We start from the raw sequence: 14,971 nt of genomic DNA, 5'->3' as shown, positions 1-14,971 counted from the left end.
GTATCGGAATCAAGTAACCGAATAGGGTGGAGTTCCTCTGCCCATGCCTGAAGCAGAGGAAGAAGAAGAGAGGGACTGATTGAGTGAGACTAATGCTGCCCAAATGCGAGAAAATTCCACTCCATCAACTAGTTAGATTCAGGCTCTAAGGTGTCTCTTCTCCCACCTATTGGTTCACTAGGGGTTTACAAGGGTCAAGGATGAGGTCGAACCGTCATTCCAGTATTTGCCGTTAGGAGGTTGACCCTCATAACGTAAGCCTTTGGGAAAGGCTAGGTAGCTGGCTGTGGGATTGCTCATTGGCTAACTATGACGATTGTCTATTTCGTCCACTCGAGGGGGTAAGGACACACCTGCACTAACAGCACAAAGTGGACAACATCGTTATTCGATATAGAAAGATCTCCTTATTTCTTCACCGCGGATTCTCGCGTCATTTTCTTTCAAAGATATCAGAGTCTCGAAAGTGTAGGATCACAGTGATCAATGGTATCCTTCCTCGACAAATTAGGCACAAACTCGAGTATAGAATAGTAAAAAAGAGGTGTATTTTGTTGGTTGTTTGTATTGAAAGGTTGGTAAAGAGCCACAACAGCCTCAAATTGAAAGTTCTGGCCAGGCTTCAATATCCAACCAACTTGGCCAACTTGGAACTTTGAAGCTCATGACATATTCAATATGCAGCCTTCAAAGCGCCAAGGGACCATTCCACTTCGGCTCTACGCCAAATGTAGTGCCTCTAAAATGGCATCTCACCTTCACCAATTGGATACCAAATTCAAACAAATGGGCTGTCAAAGGCTTCAAGGATAAAACAGAGCTTTTTAATTGTAATATCAACTTTGTTAGTGAGGATTCTAAAAATCAATGGCATCAACAGGAAGGGAAGTTGCCCTTTGTAGAGAATGAGGCACCAACGCTCCCGTATAGAAACTCTTGCCCGCAAACATCAGCTCGGGAATACTCGACTCGTCCACAACGTTTTCGTCTTGAAAGGTCTGGTTTTCCGACATGTTATCAGCAACATGGAGGGAATGTGAAGCAATGTCCTTCCCAATGTCGATCTCGGCGAGGTTGGGATTCGGGTGCAAGCTAACAGATTTCGTTTTGACTCCTAACTGTCGATCTCTTAGCTCCCTCAACTGCATTTGATACTTAGCCTTGAGCCATCTGAGTTCTTGTCGAATTTCGTTCTCGTGATCGTCGGTGAACGACATCGAATGATTCAACGAGCTAGAGTTTCTCGTTTCGGATTCTGTTCTAAGTTTCGGCTGCTCCGACATTCCATGTCGTTCCTTGCAACTGAGTTCTCCATGTTCATGTGAAACAACCTCCGGTCCATCTCGTTGTGCCCAAATATCGGCATAGTGGATATCGCTCGAATCCTCTTCTCCATTGAACTGTTCCGACCCTTCGACTTGATATGTGATCTCTTCAAAACGGCCATGGATGGAAGCACAGCCATGTTCTTGAGAGCACTGAAGAATGTGCAGGTGTGCAGGATTTTGAGGCGAAACATAATCCAAAAGATTACTATTTAAAGCACAAACATTAGAATCAGTGCAATCTAGAGCTTCCTCTAAGCTTGTTCCCCTCTTCCATTCAGGCACCAATGTAGCAATTTCGCCATCAATCATATCAGCAATCTTCCTCACATCTTGATCGGTGATATCAAGCTCAGAAACCATCTCATTTGCAACACTCAAAGCACAATCATTCTCCAAATCGAACGGGAAGTAGATGTTTCGAATCCGACCTGCAAGACGAGCAACATGCAACGAGCAAACGTTATCGGTATTCGAATGCCATAATCACATCATTGGAGTTCATTCTTCTTACCTTCTTTATCTGCAATTCGAAGTCGTAGAAATATATCGTCGTCGTCTCTCCTTCTCCCTTTGATAGTAATATCATCATCTGCCAAATGCTCGTCCTCTTGACCGGAGAAAAGATCGATCTCGCTCACTTCATCGTCGATCGGACCGTAATCCAAAACCTTCCCATACCCATTAGCCAAGGGACCATGAGGAACTCCATCAATTGGCCTCAGCAAGGAATCACAACCATAACCATCAATTTGAAGAAAAGGATCATTCAAAAGCTCCCTAGCAGAAAGCCGAGTCGATACGGTAGCCAAGCATTTCTCGACGAAACACCGAACCTCGAGATCCTTTACCTTATACAAAGCATCTGGTTTCTTCCCCTAGAAGGAACAAGAAGAAATGTAAGCAATTGGTGAAACAAAGAACAAAATCTTGAAGAAAAATGATGAACAATGAAGGCTTACAGAGATAACTTTCTTGTAAATCTGAGCAGGGTGGCTGCATTCACTGTATGGATATTCAAAAGTAACCATCTCCAGAATGCACATTCCAAAAGAATAGATATCAACCAATTCATTATACTCCTCTTCATAAATCTCTGGAGCCATGAACTCAGGCGTTCCTGAAATGAACAAAACAACCAAAAAACAAAGCCAATTAAGTGAAGATTTCGGGGTTTCCTCGAGGTTGTTGAAACGTGTATGCTAGGGAGAGATTTCCACACCCTTATAAGGGATGTTTTCGTTCTCCTCTCCAACCGATATGAGATCGGCACACAGCCTGGTGCCTGTCTCTAATACCATTTAAAACGTGTCTACTACGAGAGTATTCCACACCCTTATAAAAAATGTTTTGTTCCCCTCTACAACGAACGTGGGATCTCACAATTTCAACTTACCAACACAACGAGCAACATAGGATTTACGAAGAACAGCAGCTAGGCCAAGATCACCAATTTTGACTTCCCCTTGATTCCCATTAACAAAAATATTATCACATTTAAGATCTCTGTGGATTACAGGAGGCTCATGGCTATGAAGATAAAGAAGCCCTCTTAAAATCTGTCTGCACCAATGCTTCACAGCTCTGATGTTTACTCTCTTGTGCTTCAGCCTGTATCTGCAAAGACAAATTCGGTCGGAAAACATGTTTTCGACAAAACCCATTTGAGGAAAACCACCATGAAAACGAAACTCACTGTCTAAGAGTTCCAGAAGTGAACATCTCTGTCACAAAGTTAATGTTTCTATTCGCAGTGTCAACCCAAGAAGAACAAAATTTCATTATGTTTTTGTGTTTAAGAGTCTTCAACAAATGGATTTCTCTGTATAGCCGTTCGAGATCTTCGGGAGTTTGAAGAAAATCACAAAGCTTCACTTGATTCCACGCCACTTCAATGCCATCGTATTCATCAAAGGCTCTGTAACTGTCGGAGAAAAACCCCATTAGAGACAGACATCGAAAGAACAGAAACATGGGAGAAAAACAGAGGATGTTCTTATTCTTACACTGTCTTCGAAGCTCCTTTGCCAAGAACTTCATCGTACTGAACAAAAAACAAAAAGGGGTTTTAGTAAAAATCAAAACACGAGATTTGGGGATGAAACAAAAACATACTCTTCCATATCTTCCTGTGGGATCAACTTCGACATAATCAGAGGTTGTTTCACCGTTCATTCCTGAACAATGTTTCTGGGTGTATGATGTTGTTCCTCTGTTCTTCGTGAAAACAGAGGATTTGTGGAATCTGAGAAGAAGAAGTTTTGAAATGGGGATTTTTGTATTTGATTATTGGTTGGATGAGAAGAAGAGAGAGAGAGGAAAAAGGGGTTAATTGCCAACTACTCAGAGACAACGAAGCAGAGGATTTCAGAAACAAGGCAACGCCCACTGAATAGAGCCTGACAAAAAGCTTTTCTTTTTCACTCTGCTCTCTCTCTGTTTCATCACGAGCTGTAAAACCAAACACAAAATAATTATTAATAATTAATTAATTAATAATTTCTAGGGACTATAAAGTTAATAAAATTATGTGGTCTATGAACAAGTGGGTGAAAGTTGAAAAAATATAGATGCTTAAAAATAATTTTAATACTTTTATTAATGGTTAGACGAACACGACTCTTCACAAATATTGTCCATTTTGAGCATAAGTTCTCATGGTTTTACTTTAGACTCCTCCAAAAGGCCTCGTACCAATAGAGAGAGTATCCTTGGTTTATAAATCCATGATCATTCCCTAAATCAGCGGATGTGGGACTTTCATCATCCAACATTAATACCTTCTAATTTTTTTTTTAAAAAAAGAAATACTCCCACTCTCCTAAATACTATGAACTTTTGGAACTAATATTAAAAAATCTGACTGAACAAATATAAATACATAATTTCTGTCCAAAATCTTTTTTTAATTTTTTTATAAATAGGTGTTAATAAGGAGATTTATTTTTGGAAATTAACTTTTTATTTTGGGTTAATTGTTTATTAATATTTAGGATGACTTTAAACTATGGTCTATGACCTAGGTTAATAAAAGATATGAAAATTAAATACTTAGGTCTATATAAAGTAATTGAGGTGATGTAGAAAAAGAAATAATTTATAGTAATAAAACGCTTATAATTCATTAATGAATGATTTCTTTTGGTAGGAAAAAAATATAACCTTTTGAGTTTACCTTACCCCTTATTTTATTTTTATTATTTATTTTTATAAATAAAATTTTAAATAAATGATCCAAACAATTCATACTAACTGAACCAAAAATAAATAAATAACAATTAATGTTCTCCTTGGATGGAAGAGATGTCTTCCTTCCCTCCAAAGATATATATATATATATATATATAGTAATAATAAATAAATAAATAACAATTTTGACATACTCATTAGGGCTAAGAATTTTAATATGTTTTCTAACCCAATTTTTAAAAAATTAGTATTATTTATAAGCATTTAGAGATTTGAATTGAGTTTCTATCGAGTTCTTAAGATTTCTAATTAATAAAAGATATTCTATTCTCGTGTCTTATCAACTCAAAAGTAAATCTTATCGTAGAGACCGACCTTCGAATATTACATGTGGAGTAATCTTAAAACGGTCGAGATAAGAAGGAATCAGTAGTAGGATTTCATGAGGTTAATTCATCTAACAAAATGACGATGATACAATAGTTAACCCGTTATTACTATGCACTTTTTAAACGAATTCAAACTATATATATATATATTAGAAATACAATTTAAATCCAAAAAATAATACATGGTACGCAAATATAAACTACAAATCAAACGTGTCATGTTTATACCGTTACGTGTGTGGAACATAAACACAAATAAAAATCAATATTAATTAGAAAAAAATAATATTACACGAGCGATGTTCATTCTGTTGTATTCGAATCCTTATCATATTATTTCTTTTTTCGATAATGCAATTTTTTCAAAATCTAAATCTTTATGTCAACGTCTAATTTGATTAGGTACAAATTGGAATGAGTTAAATTTGATATCGGCCTCTAAATTAATTTAAGCCACAAAAGAGTTAGCCTAACTTATAAAATTATATCACCGATAACTATTTCTATTTCAATGTCCATAAAGCATAAAGTGTTCAATTTAGTCGGAAAAACGTGTCTTAGATCAATTGTATATTAAATTTTAATTCAGTTTTAATTAATTCTCTTTATTATTATCCATTAAAAATGAATTTCTTTATTTTTTAAAAACTTATAATTTAATTATATGGCATAAAGTATGTGAAGCATATTAGTCATACATAGTGCCATACATGATATAATATTATTATTGTATTTTAATAAGGAAAAATAAAATATAATTTTTTAGCAATACTATATAGTATTTTAACTTATGGCACATCGTATGCACGTGGTTGGATAAGTACTTCAAATTAATGTCACAAGCTAAGCGCGTGAACTCCACCCACAAATCATAATAAAATTTAAGATTTTGATGCGAGTATACACATGTCTTCGATCGGGAAGGTTTCTGGATCAATCCAAAATTTCAAGTTGATGTTCTGCAAGGCTAGCTAATCGTACGCAGCAGACTTGAAGACCCCTGATTCTGGAAAGTACATGAATCCGAATGCTATGTTGAATGTGTCACTGACACTACACTACGTAGGTACCTGTGCAGGTGAGGCGTCGGTCGGTCCTAGAAACGGTTGCAACAGCGCGAGGAGTTAACGACCAGACATGGGGGTGTTAGAAATAAACCATAGTCCGACGAAACAGCAATTTACTAGCGACTCGGGACATCGAGCGAAGAGCTCCAATGCGCGTATTAGAAGCTACGCGGATGCTGTAGTTGCATAAGCCGTATCAAGATCATGACAAGGCATTCTGGAAACTCAATGGCCAGCCACAATTGGTGTAATGTCTGGGTGCGTATGGCAGTACAAGAAAGCCCCTACTCCTAACAAGTTGGCTGACAAGAAAAAAAGGGTTTCGTTGTCTTTTTCCCACTTTCACCTTCAATTGCTAGTAGAGGCTAGAGCTGCATATGATCCATCAGTGGCAGAGCCAGATGCAGTAGTTCCTATGGTTTACCCTGAACAAGTAATTTCAGCAACAGTACACCCAGCATTTAGAGAGTGATACCACTCGTCAAAGGGGAAAAGCCCCTCGTGAGTGCGGCACGCACCTTTTTTTTTTGTTTGTTTCGGAGCTGTTTTGGCAGGGCGTACTAAACCCACTTCGTACCACACCATCGGGTGGCTCGCATGAATGCCGAGTCTTTTTAGTAAAGCGCGAGACCCTCAATCCGAAAGGTATGCCACGGCTGGTGTTCACAACTGACCCAACCATATAATTTTGGGTTAATTGAATCGTTCCGTTATTCATTTTCTTTAAAAATTATATATATATATATATATATATATATATATATATATATATATATTAATAATTAAAATCTTATAAAATTTAAATATTAAATATTTATAAATATATGTGAAAATTTTATTTTTGGGTGGACTATAAAATACAAATCGTATATATTAGTTAAATAAAACAATTACCATTTTCAAAAATAAAAAACCAAAAATAACATTTTCCACGTCACAATTTTGAATCTAGATTACAATATTAATATGTGATTGAAAGTTTTTTTTTTTTTTTTTTTTGAAGAATTGATTGAACTTTCTTGTAATACATGTATAGTTTAATATTTTTCAAATATTTGATTGGTCTCCAAGCATTAAAAAAATATTAAATAAATCTTAAAATTTCAAATTTAGTTATTAAAATAAATATTTAATAAAATTTGAAACTTTTAATTTTTTAAATAGAGAATTTATTATAATTCCACGTAAGCCGTACATTAAGGGTACAACCGCGGTAAATAACAAGGCTTCTTATTAGGGGGCCTTCATTTTGAGAATTGGGTTTCTTTCAAAGAAATTTGTAGGCCGGAGTTCGAATCCTCCAGAGAGCGTGGGCATTATTGGAAATTCATCTTGACTCGGATGGTGGTGGAACCCTATGGTGTGCCATAACACTATGTCCTTGTTCCAGATGTCCCTATTCCTGTCATCCAATAAAATATTGTCCACAATTTATATCGACCCATAAAAAATCAGACCACCCAAAGGCAGTGTTCTTGGATTCGGTTGGGTTCAAACACGCTATTTAAGAGGGTGTTCGGGGGTTCGATTGAGTTCAGTTGGATTAAGAATTAGATTCAGTTTTTTTTTAACTACGTACCTTTGTGTTATAATGTTAAGGGTTTCATCACCACGGCCACGATCGACGTACATACCGCCGGCCCATTTCTCCGATCGATTATACGGCGTAATCCATACATTATGGTCACATAATGCTCCTCGCCGCTGCGGATAATCATCCTCCAAAAGGAGTGATCGGGGCATTGGTCCTGGAATTAAACGGTACCCGACTTGGTTCCCTATTGTAGTTTCTTTGTTTGGGTTGACGATGTAGAGCTCTACTGGCTCGGTCGGAAGGTTTCTAGCATCCAGCTCCTTCTTCGCCTCCTCTCTCACCACCGACCAATAACTCTTCCTCGGCGTGGAGCCATCGGTTTTAAAGCTCGTCAATTTGCCTTTCACAAAAGAATTCTCCTGCCCATCGATGTCGAGATCAAGATAATACGTTAGGAAATGGTCATGGTTTATGCCTATCGTGTTTTGAGCTACTAATAAGCCGTAGATTTCCTCCTTTATCTCGCTTGTGTGCTTGTGTGGCGTCGTTTTTCCTTCCATGATTCCTGTTAAACTCACCTGTTCACGAAGAAGACTTGAGTTTTTAAATCATGGGTTTATAACCAACAAATACTATCTCCATTGGTACAAGAATACTATCGCCTATCGTGTTTCGAGAGTTTATGTTCTGTAGGGTTGTGGTTTCTAACATGATATCAAAGTCATTAACTTAATCATATTAATGGAATCCTTTAGTTGTTTGAATAAATTGTGTACTTTGTTCGAGGGCAGGCTTTAGAGAAGGAGTTGAGTCTCGATTAAGGGGAGGCTATTCGAGAGCTCCATAGGTCTCAGAGGAGGTTCTATGGTGTACTTTGTTCGGTGGATAATGTCATACCATTGTAGAGATTCGTGATTCCTAACAATTTTGTCACGAAAATAATTGTAAAGATGTATTACCGCAAATTTGATCGAGCCACATTTCTTGAACTCCCAATCCAAGATGTAATCATAGTTTCCGATCACCGTGATCGTCCTTATCACCAAGCTCACGTCCCGCCGAACTTCTCTTATCTGCAATTTTAAAAAATATAATCACAAAAAATTCAATTTTAAAAAATTAAAAAATTAAAAAATTAAAAAAATTAAAAAAGTTACCAATTCTCCTGGAATTGCGCTCTCAGTGTGGCGCCAAGCAATGTTACCGGCGTACTTCTCAAACATACAGTAAGCATTGGTCAACTTGACAGGGTTTCCATCTTGGCCGCCGTGGAAGGCGTCAAAGAAGACGGCGTTGGACGGACAATCGTGGTGGGGTTCAAGCTCCACCGCCGCTGACCCCATCCCAAACTCTCCGGCGTCCATAAACGTCCGGTAATACCACTCCTCCGTTGGATCTTGGTACGGCACAAAAAGCTCGGAGAGGCTGCCTTGGTAAAGAACTTGTCGTTTTTTACGTTGGTCAACATCGTATATGGACGCTGTTGATATTATGATCCCGACTCGCATGTCAAAGCTCAAATGAAAATCCCAATTCGCCCAGCTGCAAAACAAAGCATCAGTTATAGTGAGATCTCACGTTGGTTGATGAGAAAAACGAAACATCCTTTATAAGGTAGGAACCTATCTCAAATATACGCGTTTTAAAACATTGAGAGGAAGCTCAAAAGGGAAAGCTTAAAGAAGACAATATCTATTAGTAGTGGGCTTGGAAGGTTACAAATGGTATCAGAGCCATACAACTGTCAATGTACCAGCAAGAAGGTTGAAACCCAAAGGGGTGGACATGAGACAGTGTGTCAGGAAGGACACTGAACTCCAAAAGGGGTAAATTGGAGGTCCAGGAGGGATCCCACATAAGGACAGTGGACCCCAAAATGGGTAGATTGGAGGGTTTCACATCGATTGGAGAAGGGATCCCACCTAAGGACACTAGAACCCAAAAGGGGTAGATTGGAGGGTCCCACGTCGATTGGAGAAGGGATCTCACATTGGTTGGAGAGGAGAACGAAACACGGTTTACGAGGAGTAGGTGCAGTTGCTAAATCTGCTCAATTTCCTCTTCATGTATGGTTACCTGATGCTATGGAGGGTCCTACCCCGATTTCGACTCTTATACATGTTGCTACGATGGTAGCTGCAGGAAGTTTTCTTGTCACTCAGCTTCTTCTTTTATATTAATACCTTATCTCATGAATCTAATAGCTTTTACACGGATAATAACAGTACTATTTGAAGCTACTTTAGCTCTGGCTCAAAAAGAGATTAAGAGAAATTTAGTCTATTCTCTTTTTAATAGATGCGTTTTAAAAGCAATTATGGGAAAACAAACCTGACAGTGTGACCTTTAACGACAAAGCTCGGACCAAGCGGTTGGACGACATTAATCGGCTTAGTCTCGGCCGCAAACGGTGGCTGCATACTAGAAGCACGGTAGTCAGTCCCCTCACTCTTGGGCAAAACACAACGTTGAACGTCTTGAAAGTCCGTGACCACCATTTGATCAAGATCCACCACGGTTTCAACGCCCTCAACGGGCCTTACCCAAACATTGACCGTAGACTCTTTATAAAAAAACAGAACCTTGACCACTCGTTGCGTCTCATTGTGAGCCTGCCCAAACCACCCAATAGTAAAAACGGAGCCCACAACATTCGAAACATTCAGCCCTCTCTTCTCCATGGAGGATACAACTGATGGGTATTTGAGAGCCAAATCAATAGCTTCCGTTTGTTCCTCAAAGGTTAATGTTGGGAAACCGGACCCTCGGTACACACTCTGTGACACAATCATGCCATGACCATCTGCTATACTCACTAAGAACTCATGAGTCTGCTTGTTAGCGCGTGCCACAACAAAGGCTTTTCGTGGCAATGGCGAGGATCGAGGATTTGCAAGCCACAAGAGGACGTCATGTTTGTTAGGCTCGTGAATGCCAACGTAGTGAAAAGTGAGCCTCGAGGTCAGGTTGAAATTGGATTTGATTGTGGAGGTGACGATTTGAATCTCGAGCGGAGATAGCGGGTCGAAGGGATGAGAGAAGCTTGGAAGTATGAAATTAAAGAGAAAGAGGAAGAGAATTGAGAGAGCCATATGGTAATGGTTTTTTATTTTATTTTCTTTTTGCATTATTGGACGTGGATTGAAAATTTGGTATTTAAAGCGATTTCCAAGGGTAATATGGTAATTACGTCCAGACACTACAAGAAAAAATACAAAAGAGTTTATTATCTTTTTATGGCCCCAAGCAAATGGCTCACTGACAACGTTGTGGGACCTAAAAAAAATCTATTTAATTATTTTAAATATGAATATTAATAAACTTAATAATAATAATAATATTGCAAACTTTTAATTGTCTTAACTAAATACTATAAATTTTTTAAAATATATTTTTATTATTTTTATTATTTTTAATGTGATTGAATGCATTGATGCGTGTATCCCATTATTTTTCTTTTTTCTTTTTTAATAAAAAAAAGCATTTTAATTTAGAAGATATTTTTTTAACCATTTTTTAAAAAATATATATATATATCTTAACACGTTTTCTTTGTATTTTTATTTTTAAAATATAAAGACAAAAATGGACCCATTATGTCAATGATACATAAAATTGAAATGTTAATACATCAACATTTGTATTTATTGATACCGACATTTTATCACTATTTACCTCGAATCACTCAAATAATACATGTCAATCACAATTTCACTATAATCCACCCAAAAAAAAAAAAATTTTTAAAAAAAATATATATATATACAGACATTTTAGAAATTTTATTTAATGATTTTACTATATAATTAATTAATTAAAACTCTTTAACATTTCTTACGTTAAATAAATTAATCAATTAATAAGGCTTATTTTTCAATTAATAAAATAAAATAATTAATTAATTGAAATAAGATTCGTTGGAGTTTGGAACAGACAAATGTGGTGAAACATGAATGTCGGTCAGAGATGTTTGTTTTATTTAGAGATATTTGTTTTTTTTTATATTTATATTAATTAAAATTTTGAATTTCCTGAGTGTCACGGTATGTTATTTTTAAGTTAGAAAATAAGTAGCTCTAATAATTATGTCAGTTTTTATTTATAAAATTTTTATGAGTGAACCAATTTAAATGTTTGGAAGAAAAAATTATGTTATCTCAATAAATTTGAGATAATTTTGAATTTAATTACCTCTGTTCATAAAAATGATAAGAATTTTTACAGTGACATCATCATCTCTCCTTTCTCGACTTTTGCTACTACGCTATGATGACTGTACGACATCATGATTTTGATATGTTCATGACAATTTTAAGAGAAATTCAAGCCTTTTTTTGTACCCAGGTTTGTAGTTTCGTTGGACTTTAGACGAGGTTTTCCTTTGCCATGCAGAAACTAAGTTTGTTCGGCTATACATGCAACTCGTGCGTGCATGTTTGTTTGTTGTGAGTCTAACTGACTTGTCTCTGCTTTAAGCCAAGTCATTTGGTTCGACCTTGCCTTTACTCTAGGTTAAGGTTCTTGAATGTAATGTTACATCTCATTTGGTCATCGTGATTCCCAACAACATGGTCATGCATCGTGATGTCATCCCAAGTCCTTGAAGATCATTGACCCTTGTGGCTTCATTAGGTACGCTTATTGAGAATCAACCCATGATTTGTCTTTATTGTCAAGGTACGTTGAATATCCATCCATATGGGTATAATCAAAGCATGAACGATCTCATGTCATGTCGAGTCATTTAACCCCATATACCAAACTCTTGACACATGAGTTTGGGCGCAATATTTACACGATGACATTCTCCTCAAAAATATATATTTTCAAATGAATACTCTCGCCTTGCAACACTCACCCACACCATGACACACGTATGTGTCATGTGGTAGATCACTTAGGCCAAAAATGCCCAAGGGGCAGTGGAGAGTTGACATCCTGCCTCACTTTATAGTACTAAATGGTTTGGAGTAGAATTGATTTTGGCAAGCTGGAGTGTCTTTAGGTGTTTGATTGACACCAAATTTGGCGATATTTCGTCTTTCATATCAACGGACTTAACTCCAGAGCCTTATGTCAAAACTCATGTCATAACACTTACTTTTGCAGTTATGGTTTGGGCCTTACCCGACCCTTTTCAAGCTTGTCTTTGACACTCTTGCCACCATCATTCCCACCAATCTTGTTTATTCTTCAGTTTTGGCTTTAATGCACATTCTTCTGTCAAAAGATGCATCGTTCTCCAGTCGTATCATGACTCATGACACTTATCTATCTCAACTCTCACTTTGTTGGATGGGTGCCACTTGAGGGTCGCCACCTTCCTATCTTTATAGTATGGTTGTGACACTTAGAAACCGCTTTACCTTGTCAACCCGTGGAACAACTCGACCCGACCCAACCTAATAATATATTATTGGGTTGTCCACTTATCTCATAACCTAACCTAACTAACCCAACTCATGCATGCACATCTCAATCAATTAAACTATTATATCAACTCTCGCGTTTTATATGTTATTGAACTCGAAAACGGATAAATGTTATTGAACTCGAAACAAACGGATAAAGAATGGAGCAGCTTAAATGTCTAAAATACCCTTATCCATTACTGAATTAATTAATTAGATTATATTTCCACTAGGACATGACTCTTGGGCTTTAAAGTGAATATCTATCCAATTTTTTTGGGCTTTAAAGTGAATATCTACACAATTTTTTTGGGCTTTTTATCCAATGTCTGCCCTCCAATAGACGAATATATATATTATTAATAATTAAAATCTCATAAAATTTATATATCAAACATGTGGATAAAAAATAAAAAAAAAAACTTAACATAATTCAATTTTTATGATTTGAATTAGATAGCCGGAATTTTTTTTTATAGGAAAATTCGAAATTGAAGGCATATAATTTAAATAATGGGGAATAAGAATAAATGGGTTGATTTGGCTAACCTACCTACCAACTACTAATGGCTCTCACTCATTTTTAAATATTTTATTAAATTCTTAAATTTTATATCTAAGTATTAAAAAAAAAACCTTTTTATATTTTAATTAAAACTAATATTAAAATTTTTAAATATTCGTACAAAATTTATTATTATTTTTAGTTATAAATATTAATATAAACAATTATATAAAATAAAATGTTATTATGAAGAGAGGTTTTAACTTTTCTCGTTAATTCAATATTATTTATTTATATAAATTTTTAATTATTCAATAAGTGAAATTATGCTCTTGTAAAATTTTTAATAATATTATATATCTAAATATAATATCTTTTATATTTCAAAATATATAATTACTTTTGAACATTGGACTGTTCGTAACTACAATATCATAATCAAATCATGTCGAACATTGGTTTTTCCAAGCCCTCCTCTCTTTCCAAAGCAAGATCGAGTAGTTATTGATAAGTAAAGTAATAGCTGATGATTGAGATGTATTTTTTATGCAAACATATAATACGGTTAGTTTGATGTTTTGTCTAAATAATTGATTTTGTTTTGAATCGTTTAACTTTTATGTTTGTATGGTACATTCTATATGAATATTATAGAGTAATATATATTTTATGATTTTTAATTTTGCATTTAATAAATTATCGACTTATTTAAAGATGTCACGTTGCAGGGTAGGAAGAGAAAATCTCAACTCCTGTATCAATCTTCATTTTGCGAAAAAAATTCATTTATGTAAAGATCGAGATAGGAATTTGTGCAGGGAATTTTATGGAGATTTCAATTCTGAGTTTAAATCGAGATTTCTTACCCTCTACGGATTAAAGGGACATCTCTAGATCTATTCGATATATTTTGAAAATTGACGAATCTACTAGATAGACTCAAACAATATTTCTAATTATTAGTTTATTTATTTTTGTTCTTGAAATTTAGTTAAAATTTTTAATATTTTAGAAAACCCCTAAAAAATTAATAATGAAATTAACAACGTTTTGAGGTTCTATTAGACATGAATTTGACGTTATATTTAATAGATTAATTAATTTTTATAGTTTTTTTTTTTAATATTGAGAAACTTATTAGAAAAAAAAAAATAAGAAAATTTATTAGACAGTCAAAAGTAGATATAAACTTAAAAGCTAAATTATCTTCAACCTTACGGTTTGTCTCAAAAATATATTTTAAAAAAATATCTAAAAAATATGGCCGTTAATATTTTATTTAAAAAATACATTTAATCCCTATAGTTTTTAAAAAACATTATTGTGTTTAAAAAAATACGTCTCCCCTATTTTCATTAATTTTAAAAAAAAAAAACTTTAAAAATATATGAAACTTATTTTAAAACTTCAAAAACACCTTTAAATTATTAATAATAATAATAATAATAATAATAATAATAATAATAATAATAATAATAATAATAATAATAATAATAATAATAATAATAATAATAATAATAATAATAATAATAATAATAATAATAATAATAA

General features: G+C 35.0%; 2 protein-coding genes across 2 annotated transcripts; both read right to left on the bottom strand.

The window, feature by feature from the left end:
* Nucleotides 1-526: 526 nt before the first annotated feature.
* On the bottom strand, nucleotides 527-3,736 carry LOC111436960 (probable serine/threonine-protein kinase WNK9). The gene is made up of 7 exons (XM_023074769.1): nucleotides 3,441-3,736; nucleotides 3,332-3,369; nucleotides 3,022-3,249; nucleotides 2,722-2,942; nucleotides 2,288-2,445; nucleotides 1,840-2,203; nucleotides 527-1,756 (listed from the first exon to the last, which is right to left on the bottom strand). Exons 1-7 carry the CDS (start codon nucleotides 3,498-3,500, stop codon nucleotides 858-860), a joined length of 1,968 nt encoding a protein of 655 aa, XP_022930537.1. The 5' UTR covers nucleotides 3,501-3,736; the 3' UTR covers nucleotides 527-857.
* A 3,392-nt stretch (nucleotides 3,737-7,128) lies between these two features.
* LOC111436910 (primary amine oxidase-like) lies at nucleotides 7,129-10,611 on the bottom strand. The gene is made up of 5 exons (XM_023074701.1): nucleotides 9,836-10,611; nucleotides 8,662-9,046; nucleotides 8,464-8,577; nucleotides 7,550-8,082; nucleotides 7,129-7,372 (listed from the first exon to the last, which is right to left on the bottom strand). Exons 1-5 carry the CDS (start codon nucleotides 10,594-10,596, stop codon nucleotides 7,204-7,206), a joined length of 1,962 nt encoding a protein of 653 aa, XP_022930469.1. The 5' UTR covers nucleotides 10,597-10,611; the 3' UTR covers nucleotides 7,129-7,203.
* Between the last annotated feature and the right edge of the window lie 4,360 nt (nucleotides 10,612-14,971).

The sequence above is a fragment of the Cucurbita moschata genome, unplaced genomic scaffold (genome assembly GCF_002738365.1).
Source record: "Cucurbita moschata cultivar Rifu unplaced genomic scaffold, Cmos_1.0 Cmo_Scf00060, whole genome shotgun sequence".
Lineage (NCBI taxonomy): Eukaryota > Viridiplantae > Streptophyta > Magnoliopsida > Cucurbitales > Cucurbitaceae > Cucurbita > Cucurbita moschata.
Note: the sequence above shows the minus strand (reverse complement) of the source record. Positions and strands in the feature narration are given on the sequence as shown.

Excerpts from the sequence above, each read along its gene's own strand:
- LOC111436960 (XM_023074769.1), bottom strand. The coding sequence starts at position 3,500 with ATGAACGGTGAAACAACCTCTGATTATGTCGAAGTTGATCCCACAGGA. Across the intron at positions 2,204-2,287 it reads TTTACAAGAAAGTTATCTCT|GGGAAGAAACCAGATGCTTT; the intron begins GTAAGCCTTCAT and ends TGTTCCTTCTAG. Across the intron at positions 1,757-1,839 it reads TCGAATTGCAGATAAAGAAG|GTCGGATTCGAAACATCTAC; the intron begins GTAAGAAGAATG and ends CTCGTCTTGCAG.
- LOC111436910 (XM_023074701.1), bottom strand. The coding sequence starts at position 10,596 with ATGGCTCTCTCAATTCTCTTCCTCTTTCTCTTTAATTTCATACTTCCA. Across the intron at positions 8,578-8,661 it reads GCGCAATTCCAGGAGAATTG|ATAAGAGAAGTTCGGCGGGA; the intron begins GTAACTTTTTTA and ends TTAAAATTGCAG. Across the intron at positions 7,373-7,549 it reads CTTAACATTATAACACAAAG|GAATAGGGACATCTGGAACA; the intron begins GTACGTAGTTAA and ends ATTGGATGACAG.